This window comes from Antechinus flavipes, chromosome 1, assembly GCF_016432865.1.
Source record: "Antechinus flavipes isolate AdamAnt ecotype Samford, QLD, Australia chromosome 1, AdamAnt_v2, whole genome shotgun sequence".
Lineage (NCBI taxonomy): Eukaryota > Metazoa > Chordata > Mammalia > Dasyuromorphia > Dasyuridae > Antechinus > Antechinus flavipes.
The window spans coordinates 244,024,170-244,048,837 of NC_067398.1; the positions used below are offsets into that span (position 1 = coordinate 244,024,170).

The 24,668-nt window shown below is 44.2% G+C and overlaps 1 protein-coding gene across 1 annotated transcript; it reads left to right on the top strand.

The window, feature by feature from the left end:
* Positions 1-1,296: 1,296 nt before the first annotated feature.
* Positions 1,297-23,256, top strand: STX1B (syntaxin 1B). The gene is made up of 10 exons (XM_051998836.1): positions 1,297-1,729; positions 10,343-10,417; positions 10,843-10,942; positions 14,698-14,772; positions 18,097-18,170; positions 18,864-18,972; positions 19,264-19,337; positions 19,842-19,979; positions 20,073-20,183; positions 20,957-23,256. Exons 1-10 carry the CDS (start codon positions 1,700-1,702, stop codon positions 21,035-21,037), a joined length of 867 nt encoding a protein of 288 aa, XP_051854796.1. The 5' UTR covers positions 1,297-1,699; the 3' UTR covers positions 21,038-23,256.
* Positions 23,257-24,668: the final 1,412 nt, after the last annotated feature.

A 24,668-nucleotide genomic window follows, 5' to 3' on the forward strand; every position in this document is an offset into this window, starting at 1 on the left:
GGGCAAAGAATCAGGTTCTAAAGAAGAGCTGATTTAACCGTGATCTTTAACATGAATGCTCTGATCTAAAAACCTTCCTTGGTTTACTATGCTCTGATTTTGCCATTCCTTCTCAGCATTCAGGTACCCATGTTCTCCTCTCTTTTACCCTAGGCACTAAACAAAATCCAACTTTTTCCCCCTAATGGAAAAAGGATGAAAATGGGGCTATACCATGGCACTTTCTCTACAAATTATAACTTCTGAGGGCTGCCGAGGGTCCTGAAAAGTAGGGGACTGTACAGGGTCACAAAACCAGTATTTGTCAGAGGCTAATCTAAAATAGTAATCTTCCCAGCTCAGAGACTAATTCTCTATCCATTGTGCAACACTGCCTCTATTGTTAATCAATTATGAAACTGTCAAATCTAACTGAAGGATGTACAAGTGCCCTCCAAAAATATCATTCTTTAAATTTGGACTTTGTAACAATATCCTAGGTACCCATCCCTCCTGTGGCTCTGGGTGTCTTTACATAATTGTATCCATCTGGATTTGTGTGTGTGCCAGAATGCCTTTCCATTTGAGCTAAGGTGTGAGGGTGTGTCTGTCTAATTGTTCCTCTGATAATCTGATAAAATAAAAATAAAAACTGTATTTATGAAGTCATGTTTATATTGTCCTTCATTGTATTGCTGGGATGTGTCTAGCAGGGATGGGGACTTTGTGAATTAAAGTTTATTGGTCAACCAATAACAAGTAGAGATCTGTTATTGGGGGATGGTGGTGGGGTAGAAGTTGTTGGAAGTGGGGGGAGGGCAGTATGAGTCTGCAGGTGTCTAGGCTTCAGGATGCACCAGGGATTCTGCAGTCTAGAACTTGCCCCTTTATGTCTGATATCACAATGAAAAGACTTATATTATTTTTATTTTCTAAAGTTTGCACACACACGGGCATGTATACAAATACAGTCATAGAGGAATATACAGGTACACTAGCAAAACAAAGTCCAAACCATGTATTGATATAGATATATATGTATTTGTAAAAGACATGTCGACATACTAACCTTTCTACTATCCTATCCTTCGTTTTCCCCATCTGCCCCTTCCAAATCCTATTTCATCACTCTCCTTTTCTTTGTCTTGTCTCTGCTCCTAATCTGTCTCTCCGTCTCTATATCTCTGTCTCAATTTGTCTCTGTGTCTAGCTCTTTGCTCCTGTCTCTCTTGTGCGTGTCTGTCCTGACCTTTCCTTCTCTCCATCACAACGAATCTTCCCTACCCACTCCTTCCCCTCCCTCTATTTCATCTCTCTCTAACCTCCCCTCCCTTCCCTTTTTCTCCCCTTCCCCCGGACTACATCCCCCAGGCGCCCCCAGACCCTGCGTTGCGCATGCCTCCTGCTCCCCCCACCCCGTTCTTCCCCCTCCCTCCCCTCCACCTTCCCCCCTCCCCCGCGCCTCCTCTCCCGCATCCCTCCATCCCTCTGCCGCAGCCGCATCGCCACCGCAGCCTTGGTACTGCCGAGCCCGGCCCAGGCCCCTGATCCTACCCCTGTTCCGACCAGGCTCGGTCCCCTGCCCCCTCTTCTGGGGAACCCAGGTGGCTCAGGTACCCCTCTAGTCCCCAGACTCCGGGGAACCCCTGCACCCCCGGCCCGTGCCCCCTCACAGCTTAGGCAGGAGGGAGAGACGAGGAGGAGGAGGAGCCGCCGCAAGATGAAGGATCGGACCCAGGAGCTGCGGAGTGTGAGCTGGGGGGGAGGGAGGAGATGGGGTGAGAGAGAAAGAGGGGGTATCAAGCACCCCATTATTTGGGGAGGGGGACATGGGAAGGCATTAAGATGGGGAGCGGAGAATTGTACAAGAGGTGGCTTAATGGGATGGATATACAGATTATCTCGGGGGGATTCCAGTATCTCCAGAGTGTACCCCCATATTCTGAGGGGATTGGGAAAATCTGGGAGGGTTTAGGAACCGGAGATGAGAAGAGAAATTTGGGGAGGAAGACTGGGGCCTCTGATACTCTGTATTTCCAAGAGAGTCCCTAGTATATGGCAAGGGTGGGATGTGTTTAGGAGAGAATGGGAAAGAAGAGCCCCTGGAAATGGGAGGTGAAGGGGTCTGGGGTTCAAAGACAATCATATGATGATATTTGAGAGAATGAAAGAGATTGTAAAGAATAGAATAGACTTTAATGGTAGCTGTGTAACAAACTGATGTGCTCCAGTGTCTTCGTGGGAATCATCATATTGTGTGGGGGGGGGGGGGAATGAAGAACACTGAGCAGCTTAGAGAAAGCCCTGGGTAGCTAAGGAAGAAGAATGTGGGGGAAGGGGCTTGGGTAAATATTTTCCCCACACACCTTTTCCCTGAATGTGGATTCTTGAGAGAGCTTTAAAAGGCCTAGAGGAAAGAAGTATAGAAGGACAATAACAGTAATCCTCAAGACCCCCCAATATTGGATTGGGCTTGAGACCAAATATGAGATGTAGGAGAAAGGGGAGTTGGAGGGGAACAAGGCACTGTGATAGTTTGTGTGGGATGGGAAAGCGCCATAAAGTGACAAGAAGATACTGGGTACACTGATTGGGGAACGTGATGGGAAGTGGTTTGGGGCAGCAAAAGTCCCCTGTGTCTGGGGGAAGGTGAGACGTATGAACATGATAGACGCTAAGAAATTCTGGATCTATGAGGCAGTAGGAGACTTGGGAAAAGGATAAGTTTGAGGGGTTGAGGGTCACACATTTTGCAGAGGAGATGTTGCTATTTTGGAAGGAGAATTGAGAAGCCCAGGAGAGTCTGGGATGTGGGAATCTAAAGAGAAGGGGGATCCACAGGCCCATAAAGAAGGATTCGAGTAATTAGGAACAGTGAGACAAGGACCGAGAGACTTGGAAGCATTTGGATAGAAATGAAGATATTTGGATGGATGGGGTGGCTAAAATTCAAGGCCTTGTATAAAATTAGAAAAAGAAAGGAAAAGGGATTGATGGCTGAGGGTGGTGAACAGGATCATTGACACTTAGTCCTTGATGTTTTAGGGGTAACAAGAGAAAGGGAATGTTAAGGAAAGTGATTTAGGAAGTGAATCAAGTGGATAGGGAGATAGGACATTTTACACAGAGGAAGGAACTGAGGATAGTCATTTTGAAGATGTCATTTTGAAGGATAGGGCTCCCCAAATTATAGGAAGAAGGGAGATCAGGGAAAGGGAAACAGGTTATGTGACTTGGGATAAAGTGAATTTATAGGATTGGGATACAAAGGGAAAGAATGAGAACCTAGGGGGTCCTTGAATATTTTTTGAAAGGGTATTTCTAGGGGGAGGTGAAAGGGGAGGAAACTCTATATCTGAACAGGCCAGGGAGACACTAGTTGGGATGTGAGGAATTGTGGGGGTGGCAAGATTGTCACCCAAATGTTGGAGGGAGGGGTTAGAAAAGCTAAGGAGATCTTGGGAGGAGCAACTAGGGGCTGGCACCGCCATTTGGGGAGATCAGGACTTGATGTATTTGTTGCTCAATCCATGACTATTTATACTGGTAGGAGCTGGGGTGGAGGTAGAATGGTAAAAAGCCTCCATTGGTTTGGGAAGAGTTGGAGGAGTTAAACTCTAGTAAAGAGAAGAGGAAATCCAGGAGGAGAAAAGGAGAAAGGGGGAGATTGGGTGAAGATTGTACTGGCTGGCATGTTTTTGGAGTGAAGTTCAAAGGATATTGAAGACAGATACATTGAAAAAGATTGGCCGGGGGGGAATATTAGGAAGAATTAGAAAGCATTGGAATACAGGGAGATAGTCCAAAGAAATGAGAGAAATATGTTCCCTCTAGATTTTGAAGGTACATTGGAATATACTGGGAAACAGGAGGAGGGGGATAGTATAGTTTCTGAGATAGATAGTCATTGATTGGTGCCCTTAGTCTAGGGAGTGAATGAGAAAAGGAAAGGACTGGAAAGAGGAAAAGAAGATGATTGGTGAGGGAACTTAGAGAAGGAAAATGATAGAGCTTGTGGGAAAAGGGGGAAAAAGGAGCAGAAGGAATGGTGGGAGGCAGGAGGCTAAAAGAGGTGGAAGTCAGGAGCAGCTGGAGAGACCAGAAGGGGCAATGGATGCCCGAAACTGAGGACAGATGGAAGGAAAAGGAGGTAAGGCCTCCAGGGTGAAGATGGAAAAAAACATGGGGTCAGGAAAGAAGAGAAGCTGGATTGAGAGACTGGAGAAAGAGAGGCCAGAGAAGTTGGCACAGAGAATCTGGGTAAAAAAGGAATTGTAGGGAGAGTTGGGAGAGTGAATAAGCTCAAGGACAACAGACAAAAACTGCCTTAAATGAAGAGGGATATTTGGGGAAAAGGAGCAAAGAGTTACTAATCTGATAAGATTTCAGTTGATCCTTGATTGAATAGGGGGAAAATACATACATACATTGTGTGTGTGTGTGTGTGTGTGTGTGTGTGTGTGTGTAGATATATATATACATATATATGTCTATTTTTCACTAACTTCTAACATTTTTGCTTTTAAATTCAATTATGAATGTAAACATTTAAGCTACTATAACATTAGACTTCAGACAACCAGAGGGGTTCTTGACACTCCCTCCCCCAAAGTTCAGAGTCCCTGTTAGAATTAGGTTTAATAATGAGACAGGGTGAAATGGAGACTAGGAAATATGAAGGGATAAAGAACAGATGGAAGAAGGAGTGAATAGGAAATAATGTGAAGCATCAGAACTCGGGGGATAAATGAGGAGACAGCGAGTGGACTACCCTAAATGAGAAAGGAATTAGATTGGGAGGAATCCAGGTACAAAGCTGGCCAAGGGGTAGGAGAAAGGGGATAGAGAGGAATGAAAAAAGGATAGGGGGTGAGATTGGAACATATAAAGAGAAAGCTTAAAAGGGGATAAGCGAAAGGAGATCTAGCTCTGTGAGCTGGAAAGGGAAGGGAATTGGGAGAGAGTTCAAGTCCTAGGAGGAAAAGGGCCAGGAGAGAAAGGGAAAAGAGAGGGGAAAGGAATGGAGATTAGCATGGGGGAGCCAAAAAAGATGGAGGCCAATAGAACTACTACTTTTGGTCCCAATAGAACTCAGATTTGAGCATCATTGCCCCAAAGGGAGCTAATATTCCTCTGGGAGAATGTGTGTGTGTGTGTGTGTGTGTGTGTACGTGCTCTCACAGTCTTGCATGTTTCCCATTTGATCTCTCACTTAAATTTGCTTACGTGTCTCTCTGTTTGGGTTTTGATCTCAGTGTCTCTCTGTTTTGGTTGTCATCTCTATATGTCTCTTCATCACCATCTGTCCCTCAGTCACTGCTTTCCTGTCTTTTACTCATGTGTACTGGGCTCCCTCTGACTCTGTTCCTTTTACTCTTTCTGTTATTTAGGTTTGTCTTTCCCTTCTTTCTGTTTTCTCCATTTTCCCTTTCTTTTTGTTCTTTTTTCCCCTTTCTCTCTCTCTTTTGCATCTGTCTCTTTATTTTCTCCCTTCCCATCTTATTTTCCTCCATGTCTCCCTTTTTCTCTCTGTCTCCCTTCTCCAAAGCCTCCCCTTTAGTTTATCATCTGTGGGCCTCTGATTCCCAAGGAATTTGGATTTCTGGGATTCTAGAAGGACTGGATCTACCAGGCAGGAGGCAAGACAGGATTTGGATGGCCTCCTCCTTGGTTGCATTTCCCTGAGTGAGCCAGTGCCGGAATAACAGCTCTCAGGCCGGCTGGAGGCCCTAGCTTTGTACCCTCCTGCAGGCTTACAATCTGGAGCCAGCTGGAGGCAGCAGCCCAATATCTGGTATGCGGGAGGTACAAGGCAGGGAAACCCTGGGATGGAGGTTCTGGAAAGGAGGTTTGGGGAAAAGATGAGAGAGGGTAGCTCTGGAAGGGAAGCACCAAGTAAGTAGCTGGGGTTCTCTCACATAGCCTACCTCCGGGGACCCTCTCTGTAGGTTACCTCAATCTTTCCTTAGAAGACTTTGGAAGTTGAGGGGGTTGGGGAGGAGTGGGAAAACAACAAATGTTTTCCATTTTCATTTAAAATCTTACCTGCCTGCAACATGCTTTCTTTTGCTCTGGGTCTAATTTTTCTAAGACTGAGAAGCTGAATTCATTATTTTTGGAATCATAGAAGCACAAAAGGTTGCAATTGGAAGGGATCTTTTAAGATGTTGTACCATAATAGAAAGGATTTTAGAGGTCAGTGTTTTTGTGTTTGTTATGGATCTTTTTGATAGATGAGTGAAGCCGGTGGATTTCTTCTCAGAATAATGTTGTAGGGTTTTTCTTTTTTAAGCATAAAATAAACACATGATTATAGTAGATGAAACCAATCGTGTTGAAATATAGTTAACAAAATGTTAAAAAAAAAACAAAAACAAGATATAGTCCTATACCTTACTCCCCTTTTTTTCTTTTTAACAGTAAAGGAAATTAAGGTCTATTGAGAGGAAGAGGTTTGGTCAAGGCTACTCAAGCAGTCAATAGGAAAATTAGAATTAAAATCCTAGGGACTCTGGATCCAGGGGTGGTGACTTGACATCGGCCGAATAGTCTAGGTCTGATGAATAGCTGCTATCAACCTTGAGGTTGGTCCCCAAATGTAGGCATGACTGAAAGGAAGCTGGCAGGACAGATTCCTTCTCAAAGATCAGCTACCCATGGAAACAGCCCATTGGTGAAAAGTAATATGATTTGAAGGGAATAAGCTAGATTTCAAGAAGAAATTTCTAATACCATCACAGGAGGGAGAGAGGCTGAAGATGGGAGATTTTTTAGGCTTTTGGTCCAGAGGTAGAAGGATCTAGTGACTTATAGAAAGGAAGACAGAGTAGAGAATTGAAGCAAAAGTCTCCAGAGGGAAAAGCCTCTGCAGGGAGAGTTTTTCAATTCAACAATTCAGGTTTTCTCCTGAATCACTACCATCTACCCTTTAGAGGGCAGAAGGAGCTTTTTGCTAGGGTTTTTGGAGGTCCATCTTCAGAGGGGTCAGGAAGGGAAAGGTTAGTCTGTCCTTCAACTACTAGTGCTAAATAAGGAAACCATAATGAGGAAGAAGGAAGAAAATGACTGACAAGGGAACCTGAAGGAGATGGGGAAAAGAGACAGATTCAGGAATTGAGTTTGAGGCCAGAAGCCTCAGGAAGGTAGCAGCTGGAGAAGGCAGAAAAAACACAACAGAAATAGAAAGGAAATTTGTGTCTATTGAGGGGTGTGTGTGTGTGTGTGTGTGTGTGTGTGTGTGTTGCTGTGTCCCTTTGTGTGGATACCTGTCCATGAGTTGGCTATGTTGAGGTATATATTCTGGTACAATTTTTTCTGTTGTGTAACCATGTATCCTAAGAAGGTATCTTTCCCTACTATACACCTACTTATGCTCCTGAATCTGAGTCTGTGCCCTCATACATATATTCTTTGAGGGGATTCTTTATATGTCTTAATATGTCTATCTGTTCTCATGTCTGTGTGTACTCCTTTACACATTTTTTGGTAAAATTTTTTTTTACTTTAAATTTAAATACAAAAGGAAAAAAGAAAAAAAGAACATTTCCATGTACATAGCAGAACACAAGAGGATTTAATATAAAACAATAAATTTCCATTTCAAAAAAACCCATATAATAAACATTACACATTAAAAAAAAAAGCTATCCAGCTTTTCTTTCTTCCTTCCTTAAAGGTTTTCTTTTGTTCTTTGCTGTGCACTTTTTAGTTTATTTTTTCCCTCCCTCCTCCATCCCTGCTCTAAAGAAGCCTACAATTAAACCCAGATATATATATACACACACATACATATTTAGATATTTACAAATATACACATATATACTCATATACATATATGTAAGATTGTACTATGCATATTTCTGTTTTTCATCTCTATGTCCAAGCTTTTCCATGTTTTTCTAAATCAACCAATTCATCATTTCCTATATCACAGCAATATCCAAACATCTTATGTGGGAGATTATCTTTGAAAGTTTTTTCCCCTAATTTTCTGCATTCTTTCTTTTCTTGGCTACATTAGTTTTATTTATATAAGAAAGTTTTAATTTAAAATAATCAAAATTATTCATTTTACACTTCAGTGCTCTTACCTTATAATAATTAAGGTCTGATACTGCTGGATCACCTTCCTTTACATCTTTTTTCCTTGGTTTCTTTGAGATTCCTGATGTTGTGTTCTTCCAAATGAACTTTGCTACTGTTTTTTTTCAAATTCAGTAAGATAATTTTTTAGTAATTTAATTGGAATGGCATTGAATAAATAAATTAACTAGGTTAAATTGTTAAAAATTATATTGGCTTTATCTATCCATGAACAAAAAATATTACTCCAATTATATATTGGTCTTTATCTGTATAAAAAGTGTTTTGTGTTAGTTTCTATAATAGTTCCTGTGTCTCTTTTGGCAAGTGTACATATATATTTTGGGGCATATCTGTGTGTCCATGTTATATATTAGTGAATCTTCATGTGCTCCCTTGCACAAGAATCCTTAGATCTGTTTATATTTTGCTGATTGTGTCTGGAAGTATTTGTGTGTATATATGAATATATGTTGCTTTCTCTGTGAATAAGCAATGAATATTTCTGTCTTTATGTCAGTGAGAACCGATGGCTTGATATCCTCAATCCTCACCATTCCCAGAAGGGACACTGAGAAGGTCACATAGTTGCTGCTCCCTGGGATCTGGGTGATCCAGAAGATTGACAATTGAAATTTCTGTTGTCTGCAGTTCTGTCTAGTCTCTAGATTCTAGGCTTTGTCTTGTTTCTGTCTGGGATTTCACTTGAAAACTCTGGGCTCCTCTGAGATTAACTGAGTTTAAGAGATTGTTTTCTGAGGCTCCCAAATTTTGGGAAGGCTCTATGTGGGGTCCAGTTGACCTCAGCTGAGACCCAATGTAAGACTTTTTCTGGGTTTTCATCTTGGTTCTTCTGCTTGAATTTGCTCTCGTTTCTATTCTGAGTGCTGTCTGGGTTCTGTCTAGGTCTTGTCTAAGCTCCGTGTAAGCATTACCTAGGTTCTGTCTAGCTTGTGTTTAGGCTCTGCTAAGATTGCCTAGAGCCTGTCTGGGTTCCGCCTGAGACTTTATCAGAGTTGCTTTTGGTACAGCAGTCTAGGTTTTGTCCAAGCTCTGTCTGAGACCGTCTTCGGTTTGCTGTGGCCCCCACTGGGGGCCCCACTGGGGGGAAGCCACTGGGCTTCTACTTAGGCTGCTGGGATCTCTGTCAAGACCCTCCAGGTTTCCAGATTTAAATCGAGTTTCGATCTGGGCAAAATGTGTATGGTTAGATCTGTGCAGGTTTCATCTTAGGCCACTTCATGGTCTGGTCTTTGTTGGAATCACTTCCTAGAGTCTTTTTGAAGTTTAGGCCAGAGTATATCTTGGGATCTGCTCCCACCTGGACTTTTGAAGGACTTGGATTGCTCTGAGGCTCTCTGTGGCAGTGATAGAGACATGTTCACCCTGGATTTGTCCTGAAGGACCTTCTTTGCTGTGACCTCCTTCTGCAATAATTCTTCTTAGGGGTCCGTTCCAGCCTTTTCTCGAACCAAATCGAGGGATGGGAGCAGATTAGGTGCAGTGAGATTTAGGGGAGTAGAAGTGGGCTGTAGAACAGGTGGGAGGGGCTGTGTCTGTCAGTGCCCCCCGATGTGTGTGGGGGAGCCTTTGTGTGTTGGTACATGTCTGTGTGTATCAGTGAGTGGGCAGATGACAGCAGCTCGTGGATCAGTGTCAGGGGGAATGTGTGAGTGTGTGCCTCTTTATGCCTGTGGGTATTGGGGGTGGGGGGCTGAACAGTGCCACGGGAAAATCCAAGCGGTAGAAAGTAAGTGGGTGTCGAGTTAGGGGAATGAAAGGCAGAGAACTGCATGGTGTGGGGGGGGGAGGGGAGGAGGGGAAGAGCATCTCTGGGGCCTGCGCAGGACGTCAGGGCTGAAGGATTGTGTGAGGTCTCAGCCTTCTCCTGTTCTTTCCTGTCCCAGCTCCCCGCCGGTGGCCCTGACCGTGTCTGGCTCCCCACAGGCAGGCGGCAGGGCTGTGACCTTGCAAAGGGGACACAGCCAGCTGAGGGAGGAGTGAGAGGGACGAGGGGTGAGGGGGCCCTCTGAGGAGGGAGGCTGAGGCTGAGTCAAACCAAAGTGGGTGAGAAAAATTGGAGTAGGGTGTGGGGAAAAGTCACCTCCCCTCATCCATCCCCAGTTCTTGAATTTCATGGCAGGGGATCAAAGAATCAGGATTCTCCCTTTTTTCCTTAGTTCCAGAGCTAGAAGTGCTTGGATGACAGGGATTGGGGTAAAGGGTAGTGGTCTTGACCTTGACAGGACAGAGAGATATACAATTTACCTTTGCTCTCCAGGCAAAAGACAGTGATGATGAAGAGGAGGTGGTACATGTGGACCGGGATCACTTCATGGATGAGTTCTTTGAACAGGTAAAAATTTTATGGGAGGCTCCAGTCCCTGTCTTGGCAAACATTCCAGCTCCCAAATTCCAAATCTCCAGGCTTCTTCCCCTTTTGGGTACATTTACCCACCAAACTTCCTTAGTCCTTATTGGTCCTACGATTTCATCAGTGTAAGGAGCTCTCTATAAGGAACTCCTGAAACCAGTGCACGATGACCATTTCCCTGGAGAGTCACACAGCCAGCATGTGGGAGACTTGAACTCAGACCTTTCTGAGTGGAGGTTAACGCTCTCCCTCCTTGGGCTTTTGTTACCACTAACTTCATACTACTGATGAAGTAGGGACATTCTCCCTGCTGCCCCCCCTTCCCAAGGATAGGACTCTTCCTCCCTTACTAGTCCCTTTAAGCATGAGTCTCTCCATTTTTCCCCCTATTTATCCAAACTCTTCAGGTGGAAGAGATCCGAGGCTGTATTGAGAAATTGTCTGAGGATGTGGAGCAGGTGAAGAAACAGCACAGTGCCATCTTGGCCGCCCCCAACCCCGATGAAAGTAAGTGGGGGAAACCAAAAAACTTGGACCCAGACTGGGATGGAGTCCTCAAACCAGGACAAGAGGGAAGGAGAAAAGGTTATCTGGATTTGGCTACCCAATCCTGTGGATGCTACCTCCACAAGATCGCTGACATCCATCCCCTCCAATTTCTTGTCACTTAACACATTCTTGCACAAGTCCTAACCACCACCTACCTGGACTATTACAATAGGATTATTACAACAGCTTCCCACTGGGTCTTCCCACCTGCCCTTCCTCCTCATCCTTATTTATCCTTGCTTCTATAATATTCATTCTTACACATAGATTTAGTCGTGTTCTCTTCTAATAATAATTTTAAAAATTCATTGTTCCCTATTTATGTCCTCAAAGTTCAAACTCTTCTGCCTAGTGTTCAAGGCCCTTCGTGACTTAATGCTAACATATCATTCCAGCTTTATTTTTTACTACGCCTCCACACATTCTTCAGCTAAACTGTATTGTCTCCTAAACATGCTTTTCAACTTTAATACCTTTGTTCAAGGTTTCCTCTGCCTATATGTTCTCTCTCTCTTTTTTTTTTTCACTTGTTGAATTTCTCCTCATCCTGTTGACCCAGTTCAGAAAGTCTTCTCCCTCCCCAATCATCTCTTTGGTACTGACCTTGTCCTTGGACCCTACATAGCTTTTTGTTTTACATATCCATCATTTCTAACGTTTCTAGATTGAAAGGTCCACGAAGTACTATTGTCTTACTTTCTGTCCGCAGGCTATTCTAGAATAAGACATATTTCACATGCATCCTTTTTTTCCTTCACCTCTTATTCCCTTCTCTCCTAGGATTTTTTACCCCAGAAATAAAAAGTTGATGATAATGAGAGGTCCCATTTCTTTTTAAAATAATATTTTAGGGACAGAAGCAGCTACACCCAAAGAAAGAACACTGGGAAATGAATGTAAACTATTTGCATTTTTGTTTTTCTTCCCGGGTTATTTATACTTTCTGATTCTCCCTGTGCAGAAAGAGAACTGTTCGGTTCTGCAAACATATATTGTATCTAAGATATACTGCAACATATTTAACATATATTAGGACTGCTTGCCATCTAGGGGAGGAGGTGGAGGGAGGGAGGGAAAAATCAGAACAGAAGCGAGTGCAAGAGATAATGTTGTAAAAAAAATTACCCTGGCATGGATTCTGTCAATAAAAAGTTATTATTTAAAAAATAAAAAAATAAAGCAGAAAAAATAATATTTTAGTTTTCCAAATACATGTAAAGATAGTTTTCAATATTCATTTTTTATAAAATTTTGTGTTCTAAATTATTTTCCTTTCTTCCTTTACCTCCCTTTCCCAAAGACACCAAGCAATCTGATATGGGTTAAAAAAAGCACCTTTTAAACATTTCTATATTTGTCATATTGTGCAAGAAAATTCAGACTAAAATAGAAAAAAAAAAAAGCACAACAAAGAAAACAAACAAAAAAGGTGAAAATACTATGCCTCAATCCACATTCAATCTCCATAGTTCTCTCTCTGGATGCTGAAGGTATTTTCCATCCCAAGTCTGTTGGAATTGCCTTGAATCACCACCTTGTTGATAGGAGCCAAGCCCATTACAGTTGGTCATCACATAATTTTGTTGTTATTGTGTACAACGTTCTTCTGATTCTGCTCACTTCACTCAGTAACAGTTCATGTAGGTCTTTCCAAGTTTTTTTTTTTCTGAAATTAATCTGCTCATCATTTCTGGTAGAACAATAATATTCCTTTACTTTCATATTTAATAACTTATTCAGCCATTCCCAACTGATGGGCATCCATTCATTTCTCAATTCTTTACCGCTACAAAAAGAACTGCTACAAACATTTTTGCACTTATGAGCCTTTCTCCCTCTTTTATTATCTGCTTGGGATGCAGATCCAGTAGTGACACTGCTGGATCAAAAGATATATACAGTTTTATAACCCTTTGGAAATACTTCCAATTTGTTCTCCAACATGGTTGTTGGACTATGTTCACCAACTTCACCAACAATGTATTCTAGTATTCCAATTTTCTCACATCTTCTCCACTATTTATCATTATCTTTTCCTGTCAGCTGAACCAGTCTGATAGGTGTGAGGTGGTATCTCAGAGTTGTCTTAATTTGCATTTTTCTAATCAATAGTGATTTAGAGCCTTTTTTCATATGACTATAGATACCTTTAATTTCTTCATCTGAAAATTACCTGTTCATATCCTTTGATCATTTATCAATTGAGAAATGATGATTTTTTTTTTATAAATTTGACTCAGTTCTCTATACAATTTAGAAATGAGAATCTTTATCAGAAACATTGGCTGTAAATTTTTTCCCCCAACTTGCTGCTTCTTTTCTAATCTTGGCTGCATCGGTTTTGTGTAAAAACTTTTTAATTTAATGCAATCAAAATTATCCATTTTGAATTTTGTTCTCTAGTTCTTTGACCATAAATTTGAGAGGTCCCATTTATAAAGTACTTTATGGTTTACCAGATGATTTCCTCACCTGAACATCCTTAGTTTGAAAATGTCACCGGTAATATGTAGAAAATAGAGCAAGACTTGCACATTTTATTTCCATTTTATAAAGGGGGAAACTGAGACCCAGAGAGAGGAGGGTCAATTATTTAAGCTGAAACTTGAATCTTTTCTTGAACTTAGAACTGAAGATACTCTCATCACTGAACTGAGGTTCACACAAAGGAAGTAATTTACTCAGTGTCACCCAGGTGACAAATGGCAAAGCTGAGATTCAAACCTGTGACTCCAAACACAGCCAGTCTTTTTTTTTTCATTTCAGCATATTGGCCCCTCTGTGTTTCCTACAAGTCCCATGTTCTCTCTGTTATATCATGGTCACTCTCTGATGACATAGTTTGCCTGTTCTGTCCCCTCCATTCACTTAGCCACAGGCCTCCATGACTGATTCCTGTCTCATCATCCTCACCCACCCTGTGAGTGGTTTCCTATCACTTCACTTCCCCACCACCAAAAAACAAAACAAACCCAAAAACCTACAGGTGTTCACTCAGTTCTGGAGGACAGGAGTCCAAATCCACAGTTCTCAAATTCTCCGTGAATAGTGGGGATGTTTAGCCTAGAGAATTGGAACCTTAGGGGGATGTGATGGCTGGTTATAAGTTGTCGAAATGCTATCATGTGGAATGGTAATTAAACTTCAGAGAGCAAAACCAAGAGCAATGAATGCAATAATAAAAAGCCAAGCTGATAAAGATTTACAAGGTATTTTCTTCACAACCATCTGGGAAATGGGTAGTATTATTATTCCTATTTTACAGATGAAGAAACTGAGGTTTGGGGAGATTAAATTATTTCTCTCAGCATCACACAGCTATTAAATGGCAGAACCATGCCTCAAACTCATATCTCTTGATCCTAAGTACAAAACCCCAGTACTTTTTGCAAGGATGTAAATTTCTGCTCCATATTGGGAAGTTTTCCTCTATATTTTTGAGATAATCAAGAGTATAATGGGCTGTCCTGAAAAGTATTGAGTTCCTCATTACTAGTTCTCCATCAGTGGAGGCTAGATGACCAATTTGTCAGAGAGAATTATCAATTATAAGTTAGATCAAATGGACTCTGAGACTTTTTAGGATGGGTTCTAAGCTTTATCTTTTTCCCATTAAGCTAGCACAGAATTCTGCTCACACAGGGAGCCTAATAATTGTTCATTAAATTTGAATTTGGATTCATACTTGAGCTTTCCCCTCTTTTCCCTTTCAGAGACCAAACAGGAGCTGGAAGATCTGACTGCAGACATCAAGAAGACGGCCAACAAGGTTCGATCCAAGTTGAAAGGTGAGGAACATAACCCAAGGCCTTGGGGTCTCACTGATTTAGTCTGAGGGGGGAAATGCTATCCCTCTGCCAAGATAATAATAATAAAAAAATCTTCTACATAGATTTACAGGTAAAGCCTGTTTGTTTATCCAGACTCCCAAACACTAGAAGATCAGACTTTTGACTATTGAAAAACATAAGGAAATAAGCTCTCTTCACCCCACTAAAAAAAAAAAAAAAAAAAAAAAAAAAAAAGAAAAGAATAGCGATTCTGTAATCTACAATGGGCTGCCTTGTCATGGAAGGTGGCATGGGGCTACCTTATCATGGCAGGTGTTTCTCCTAACACTATTAAAAAAAAATAACAAAGAAACCCACCTATTCTCTAGAATCCCCTGGAAATGAACTTTGAGCCCTGTTTAGTGTGAGCTCAGCCTTATCCCCATTCAGCAAATACGTGTGAAATCTTAGACTGAGTACTGATTCAATGCATCTCTGTAGTACAGTGGAAACTACTGGACTGGAAACCATGAATTTGAATCCTGGCTTCTCTTGCTATGTGACCTTGGAGAAGCAATTTTCCTTTTCTGGGTTTCAGTGTTCCCATTTTTAAAATAAAGGGGTTAGAGCAATTAGATGGCACAGTGGATAGAGCACCAGCCCTGGATTCAGAACCTGAGTTCAAATCCAGCCCCAGATACCTAATACTTATTAGCTCTGTGATCCTGGGCAAATCACTTAACTCCAAGTGTCTCACCAAAGAAAAAAAGAAGCTCCAGCTAAAAATGAAGGGTTAGTCCTAGATGGTCTTTAATTTCTTTCCCAACATTCATTCTATGGTTCCATATTTTAAGTTCCATCCAATTCTCTTATTGTGTTCTATGTTCCTAGTTCCCTACCAGTTAGCATGTTCTGTTTTCTAAAATGGCTTCTAGCTTTGATTTTAGAAATCATCTGATCCTGGGGTTCCCAGCCTATGGACCATGGACCATAAGCAAAGACCATGGAGTAATTATTGAAATTATTTTGCAAAGTAGTAAATTACTACTACAAATTCTTATATGCTCTTGTTTAGCTAATGATAATGTTCATTTCTTCAGCTTCTGGAAACTAGTAACACAATAATATATATTAGTCAGTGAGATGGTACAATGGATAGAGCCCTGAACCTGAAGTCAGGAAGAACCTGAGTTTAAATTTGACTTCTGACACTTACTAATTGTGTGATCCCAGGCAATTTACAATATTTGTCTGCCTCCATTTTCTCATCTATTAAATGGAGACAATAATGGCGCCTACTTCCCAGAGTTATAGTGAAGATTGACATAATGTAATAATCTTTAAATGCTATATAAACACTAGCCATTATTATTGTTATATGAAATAATATATATGAAATGCTTTCAAACCTTAAAACACTATATGAAATCTTGCTATTATTACTATTGGATAATCATATGACATGTTTTTTTGATGTTAAAAAGAGATTCTTATACTTGAAAAGGAAACTGTCATAGGCTTTTCAATCAGAGGATCTGGATTCAAATTTTTCTTCTGACAGTACCTGTGTGATCTTGAATAAGTTCACTTCATCTAGAAAATGTGGAGATGGGCTTGATGGATGGCCTCTGAACTCAGGATCTGTGACTCAACTGAAGTAGTCCAATAAGATCTTAAATTTAGCTGGGAAGGATGTGAAAAGTCATCAATCCCATCTCCTCATTTAATAGATGGGAAACCTGAAGCTCAGAAGAGAAGTAATTTTCTCAAGGTCACCACAGTAAGAGAGGCCAGAACTGACCTCTTATTCAAATTTTCCAGGGGTAAAGAAATAACAGGTGCAGAATTTGAACACAGGTCTTTTAACTCCAAACTTAGAGCTCTTTCCACCTTGTCACCCATTCATTTTAATTTATAAAGTTTTATTGATGCTTTTTGTTTTGTTTTCTTTTGTTTTTAACACCAAAGTCATTTCCTGTTTAATCCCACCCCATCCCCACCCCCTCCTCTCAACCACCAGAGAACTCTCCTGAACAAAGAAAAGCATTTAGGCAAAACTGACTAACACAGGGACCTCATCTGAGAGCATGGGCAACATTCCAAACCCGGTATGTAAATCTGACACTCAGTATGTCAAATCACTCCATTTTACAGAGCAGGAAACTGAGGCCCAGACTGACTTGCCCAGGGTCACCAGTAAGTCACAGGTAGAGGAGAAGTGCATGTTCTGACTCTAAATCAAGTTACCTTCCCCTCCAACATGGAGCTTTCTGAGCAACGTGACTGCTTCCTCCAGTTAATTTAAATCTATCATTGACTGGCATGCCATTAGTTATTAATCTCTGTTTTATAGTCTAAAGTTCCAGGGGTCCTCAAACTACGGCCCGCAGGCCAGATGTGGCAGCTGAGGACGATTATCCCCCTCACCCAGGGCTATGAAGTTTCTTTATTTAAAGGCCCACAAAACAAAGTTTTTGTTTTTACTATAGTCCGGCCCTCCAACAGTCTGAGGAGACAGTGAACTGGCTCCCTATTTAAAAAGTTTGAGGACTCCTGGACTCTAAACTCATATATAGATTGGGGGCAATCATTGTTCTTAGACCCAAAGAGTTCCTACATTTTCAGTCTTCTTACACTTTTCTCCCTTCCATCCAGCTATATGGCTTACTAAGTCTTCTTTCTACATGAAACTCTATTTCTTGGCTCTGAGCCTTTTGCACTAGCTGTGTACCCCATTCCTGGTACACTCTCAGTCTTCATCTCAACCTTTAGATTCCTTCAAATTCTTCCTTCTTCAAGAGGCCCTTCCTGGTCTTTTCCCTCCCTCCCCCTAGTACTTTTCCCTCTAATATTTCCATTTGTCAACTGTATTATATTTGTACATTTATCTCTATATGTCCATAATTACTTACATGTCTTCTCCCCTCTATTAGAATGTAAGCTCCCTGAGGGCAGGATTTTTATGGTTTTATTTTTTGCCTTTCTCTGTGTTATCAGCATTTGGTACATTGCCCATTATATAGTAAGCAATAAATGTTAATGTATCCATCATTAAGAGAAGATTGAATTACATTTGATAGGATTTTAGGCTCAAAGGGTATTTTATCAAATTCCCCATTATTTGAAGATTGGGAACCAGTGCATGGCATTCTCAGGTATAGATTACTGTTGCCCAAGGTATGCTTCCTCAAGCATTCTAGATCATTTGAAGCTTGTGTGGAAGCTGTGGTGAGGTTGGGAAGGAAGGTCATAGGAAGTCTTATGGGTCAGCCCTCCCTGTCTGATGATCTGTCCTTTGCCTTGCCCCATGCTCTTCACTCTGATTACCTGCTCTACCGGTAGCCATCGAGCAAAGTATTGAGCAGGAGGAAGGACTGAACCGCTCTTCGGCTGACCTTCGTATCAGAAAGACCCAGGTAAGAGGGACTGCCGCTCCCCAGGAATGCTCCCTGCCCACCCTTTGCCCACCCCAATGTCATAGGGTCATCCCTGGCCTGCCCAGTCAGGTCTCGACACCCCAGTCATTTGAGCTGTTGAAAACTGGCCCACCTCTGAGCTCTAGAAGGATATAGCCAAAAACCATAGTCCTTTCCTTCTGGTTGTTGCCCATCTCCAAACGAGGGGCTGCAAGGTAGAGGTGGGGAGGGGGAAACAGGACTTAACCAGCTCCTCAAACCTGGTCTTCTTTCTCCTCCTTTGCTTTCTGTTTTTCATTTTCTTTGCTCACCTTTACCAACCTATCAACCATTTCCTTTGTCACTTAATCTTCATCTCTTAAACCTGTCTCCATCTCTCTCCCTCCTTCTCTCCCTTCCTGTCTTACTTCTGCTTCTCCTTTCATCATTATTTCCTTCCACCCTTGTCCCCCACTTCCTCCCCATCTTTCTCCTTTATTTTCTTGCTTCTCTTCTCATTTCTGCCTTTCTCCTCTTTCCATTGTCCTTTTTTTTAATCCTCTTCTACTTTTTTCTCTCTCTCTCCTTCCCTCTTCACCCACATTCACTCATCTTTCTTTCCACTCCATTATTCCACACCTCCTCTCCTGGGCTCCCGCGGCCTTTCCTGGGGGTCTGTTTCTTCCCTCTCTTCTTTCCTTCCACTCTCTGTAGCACTCCACACTGTCCCGGAAGTTTGTGGAAGTGATGACTGAATATAATGCAACACAGTCTAAGTACCGAGACCGATGCAAGGACCGGATCCAGCGGCAACTCGAGATCAGTGCGTGCTTGGCCTTCCCCTCCCTGCCTACCTGTTGCCCAAATGATTTCTCATTCTTGGTCTCTGCTTGAGGCTCACAGATCCTGGGACCTCCAAGTTCCTGGAGGAAAATGGGGTGGGGAGAAAAGCCTAGACTGAGGCTGGGCCCACCTCTTTTAGGTTTAAATTGAAGGGGGATTTGGGGGCTCCCCTAGGCCCAGATCCCTCCCTGGATATCCGTCCTGTCTTCCCTTCAATTGGTTCCCACCCCGGGCCATCCCCATCCCCTACAATCTCCCTTTCTCTCTGCAGCTGGAAGGACCACAACTAATGAGGAGCTGGAGGACATGCTGGAGAGTGGAAAGCTGGCCATCTTTACCGATGATGTGAGGGAGAGACAGGGGTGGGAGCTGAGAGCTGCCTCAGCATTCTGTGTTTAGCCTCCAACTTAGGACAGAACTACTTTGGCTCATTTTTCTGTGCCCAGAAAGAGTTCATAGGAACCTTCTTTTTTGGGTTCTTTATTATGTGTGTGTGTGTGTGTGTGTGTATGTGTATAATATATTTATAAATATATAATATATATATATTTCTCATTCAAGCCTTGTATTCAAGTCTTGAGATCTGAGTCTTTCCCTCTCCAAATCTTCCTTTTTCTGTCTTGCCCATCTCTTTCTCTTACAGAGTAATCATTCATTCGATCAATGAGCAAGCACTTATAAAGTACCTACTGCATGCCACATGGACAGTTGTTGAGATGGGTCCCCGACAGTGTTAGTTCCCAGTCTCTGGGAGCTGGGGGGACAGGAGAACTAGGGGAAGGGGGCAAAACTGATGTGTCTGCCACTGAAGTCCATTCTCCATCCCTCTCCCCACCTCCTCCCCTCTAGATCAAGATGGACTCACAGATGACTAAGCAGGCTCTGAATGAGATTGAGACAAGGCACAATGAGATCATCAAGCTGGAGACCAGTATCCGGGAGCTGCATGACATGTTCGTAGACATGGCCATGCTTGTGGAGAGCCAGGTAGAGTTGTAGGACCCCGGACCGCCAGCCTTGGTCTCTTCCCCATGGCTCTGCTGGACCACTGGGGATCACGGGGGCCCTTTATCTCTGCAGGGGGAGATGATTGACCGAATTGAGTACAACGTGGAACACTCTGTGGACTATGTGGAGCGGGCTGTGTCCGACACCAAGAAAGCCGTGAAATATCAGAGCAAGGCCCGCAGGGTGAGAGGGCTGGGCTGGAGCTGGGCCAAGGCTGGGTGGAAGGGGAGGAAGTTGGGGACTGGGAGGTAGAAGGCTGGGGTTTTAGGGCGAGAAGTATGAGGTAACTGGTAAAATAGGGGTGGAAGGACCTAATCTGCTCTGACCTCTTCCTTATTTCTGTTTCTTTTTCTCCTGCCCTCTTCCTCTGTGTCCACATCCCCACTTCACCTCATCCCGGTTGATCCTAACTACCACCTGCTGTCCATCTTTGTTTCTCTTCCAATTTCACCTGCTTCCTTTTTTTTACCTCCCTCTTTCATCTTTTTTTCTTCTTCCTATTCTTCTCTCTTACCTTCTTTATTACTTTCACTATTTCCTTTTCTCCTTCACTTTAAACTCCCATCTCTCCCTTTCTTCTTATTCACTTTTCCTTTCTTTTTCTCCTTCCTCAAATCTTTTTCTTTCTCCCCCTTCTCCTTTCCTCCTCTTCTTCCCTCCTTTCCTCCCATTTTTCTTCTTCTCCCTTTTCCTTTCTTTCTTATCACTCCTTTTTTCCTTTCTTTCTTCCTTTACTCCTGTTACTGTCTCTGTTCTTTCCCCTTTTCTTCTCTTCCCCCCTTTATGCTTTCTTCCATTTTCCCCCTTTTCTCATCTCTTCATCTCCCCTTTCCCTATCCCTTCATTCTCTATTTCCTTCTCTTTCTCCCTACACTTTCCTTGCTCTTCTCCCTTTCCTCCTCTCCTTCCTTCCTTCCTCTCTCCCCCTGTCTCCCTCTCCTTTCTTCCACCTGCAGAAGAAAATCATGATCATCATCTGCTGTGTGGTGCTGGGGGTGGTGCTTGCGTCGTCCATCGGGGGGACGCTGGGCTTGTAGACCTGTCCCCTCACCTTCCCCTCATCTCCCCAAGACCCTCTCATCAGAATGGGAGCAATACCCCTCCCCCGGTCCATCCATTCCTCCACCCCCGGCTTCCCCCAGCCCCAATTCCTTCTTCCACTCCAGCCTCAGCCCCTAAGACTGGATCCAGGCAGCCCCTTCCCCGCCCCCTCCCCACAATGCGGACCCGAACAATTCCCTCCCACCCCGGGGTGGGACCCCTCCGCATGTAGATTACAGCAGGCATGAGCCCCCGACACCTGCCTCTCCCCACACAGGCCTAGCACCAGGGGCCACATGCTGGCGATGTGTAGGGCGGGCGCGGGTGTGCTGGGGGGGCGTGCACGCTGGACTCCCCCACCCCCCCGCCCCGCCCCCGTGTCTGCCTGAGCTGTTGTCCGCGTGGTGGCCGAGCGCATCCCTCCCTCCGCCCTCCCCGTGTGCGTGCGTCCGGTGCAGACTGCGGGGGCTCCGAGAGCAGGGGAAGGGGCGGGTGGGCGCGGCTCGGGCGGCGCTGGCCGGGTCTGTGTGAGGGACGCTCCCGCGCGGGCCCGAAGCTCACGAACCGTAGCGGAGCCTGTGAGCGGCTCCTTCACCGGGATGCCCGTCAGTCGGGGGCCGGGGCATGTGTGCGCTGGCAGTGTACATAGCGTGACTGGTGTGTACCCAGAGACCTTTCTCCCCAGCCAGGTGTATCCTTCCTGCTCTGTTTACCCAGCCCGTGTGTAGATACCTTTTGTCTTTGTTGTATTGCCGGTCTTTGTTTAAGCAGTATGAGAACCCACACACCTACACACACACGCGCACGCAAATATTCCTCTCCTAGATGTACATAAGTTACCTCTGCATGTGTGTGCATGCTCCCACACACGGTTACCTCCCGGAGGTGTGTGCGGAGTGTGGTCGTGCGTCCCCCCGGCAGAGCCCACCGCGCTGTGTATATGGCATCTGTTTGTGTGGGCACAGAGATATATATTTCTATAACATATCTATCCATATTTGCGTGTGTGTATGTGCGTACATGGTGTGTATAGAACCCGTTCCGTATTACCTACACACATTATATTGATCAGCACAGCTGTGTGTCCTGTATGGGTCTGTGTGCATCTGTGTTTATCGGAGATCGTCCCCCCTCCCCTCCCTCTCCCTTCCCTCTTCCCTCTCCCTCCTTCTCCTCTCCCTTCTTCTCCCCCTCTCCCTCCTTCTCCCCCTCCTCCTCCACTTCCCCCTCCTCCTCCTCCACTTCAGGTTTGCACAAGTTCACGTAGAGATGCAAGCACAGATACAGAGTCGTGCAAACCTTGTGCAACCAGGCGACTTGCCCCAAGGTTGTGAATCCTCCGCCCACTCACCGCCAGTTTGCTCTTTGCACCGATTCTGCCTCTAGCCTTCATGTTGGTGCATACAGAGGCCCTGACCCCTCAGAGCCGGCAGGGCCCTGACCTGGGTGGCCGCATAACATACACACACGTGCTCCCACGTGCATGTACCCAAACATGCAGACACACAAGCCTCATTTATCCGAGAGAGCCTGGGGAGATGGTGGGTGCGCATTGGACATCCTTCCTGGAGCCTGACAGAGCTAAAAGAAGGCAGGGGGCCCCTGCAAGCAGGATTTCTTCCCGTCCCTGAGGCCCAGCTTCTCCTGTGCCCTCTTTAGGGCGCGCTGCTTTCGTCTCCTAGGCCCAAGACCCTGTTACTGCTGTGCCCCATACTTATTCCCTCTGTGTTTCAGTAACATGGACCTTGGCCGCCATCCACAGCAGAGCTCAACATGTCCTGAGATGCACTCAGCCTATGCTCGAGCTCCATAGTTAGTTTTTGAGCCATGAAGCTATTTATTTTGCTTTGTATTTGTCTCTGTTGCATCAGGACTACTGTATTCCCTGTATATCAACTGCCTTTGTTCTAAGGCCATGCCTGGAACATAGAAAGATTCACACAAAGGTTGGAGTTTCCTTTTCTCCCCTTACCTCCTCCCCCCTCCACCGTTCCCTGAATTAAGTGGGGGCTGCCCAGGAAGTGCAGCTAGACTCTTCATACTCGAGGTGCAGCTAGGGCGGCGTGGGGGTGCCTTCACTCAGGGCCTTGTTTAGGTCGGCATAGCCTGGGAGCCCACGACAGTTCAGCCTGGCTCTCCACACTTGGGGGCCCCACAGTCCTCTCCCTGGGTGGAGAGAGCCAGGCTGGACCTCCGATTTGGTAGCAATAAATAATTCCCCAGCCAGGAGAGACCTGCCCTCTCAGGGATGGGCTGCTCTGTGGGTGCGTGTGTATATATGCATCAGTATGTGTGTATGCAGTAATGTCTTTGTTTATTTAGTGTGTACCTCAGTATGCACACACACACACACACACACACACAAATACACACACACACACAAGCAACAGGTTCCAGGGCCCCTTTGGTCCACTGCTCGAGTTATGCACCAGACATAGTGATGTTGGAATACGCTCTCTCCCAGGCCGTAGGTCTCATCTCCATGTTCAGATATGTGTCTGTTTTCATGTGCACACCCACTAACATGGTTGGATATACACCAACATGCACACCCCACCACTCCCTTGGATCCCTGACATCAGCCAGTTGACATAATCCCTCAGTCTCCTTCCCTCTCTGCCTGCCCCTTAACCATCATACATATATACATACATACATACATATATATATATATTTTCACATATATATATATATATGTTCCTGCATACGCCTGGCCCTCATGAGTCTGCCTTCGGGTGTGGTTAATCTAGCTGATCCTACATAGAACACGCACTCTAGGTGAAGCTGACATGTAAGTGAACTTGCCACATCCCACAACCTGTCTCACACACATGTGCATCCCTTGCTCAGATCAGGTATGTTCATGTATGTTGGTAATGGCTGTGGTCCATGTGCCTGTTTCAGAATGATGGCCCCACAAAAGTCACTTCTCCAGCTCCATCAGCAGAGGCCTCTCTGTTTCCAGGAAAAGGCAAGCAGACTTCTCAGAACAAAAAGTATTTGCTATCTGAGTTCCTTTCCTCCCACTCCTGACTTTTTCTATTCCCTTTGGTTGAAGCCTTTGTGAAAACCTAATAACCCAACCCTTTTTCTAGCAGAGAGCCACTCATCCCTCACATCCTTCATCCTTCCAGACTCAGACTATTTCTCATGGCTCCTCTGCCTTAGCATCAGCCCCGCTCAGATTCCCTCAGCCCCTGCTAAAGTCCTCAACAGGAAGCCCAGACCAGCCTAGGATAAAGGCCAGTTAATGCAAAAACAGATAGACCACCCCCCCTCTTCCCCCCCATGCACATATACACATACATTAAAAGTATGGAAAGGAACCTCAGTGTATTGGAAAGAATGCTGGAATGAGCATTCTGGAAACCTCCGTCCTAGTCTTTGCTCTGTCCCCTCAGTCTGTGATTTTGGGGGATAATTTTTCCCTTCTCCCTCTGGGCTTCAGCTTCCTCCCCTAAAAATGACAGTGATAGACTAGATGCTTTAAGGTCTTTTCAGATTCTGACATTCTGTGATTTTTACATACATACATCTTCTTGCCTGTTCTGTGTTCAGACAACTCCCACGGGGTGCAAATTCTATATCACCTCACCCCGTGCTGTCTACGTGGTAGATGTGCCCACA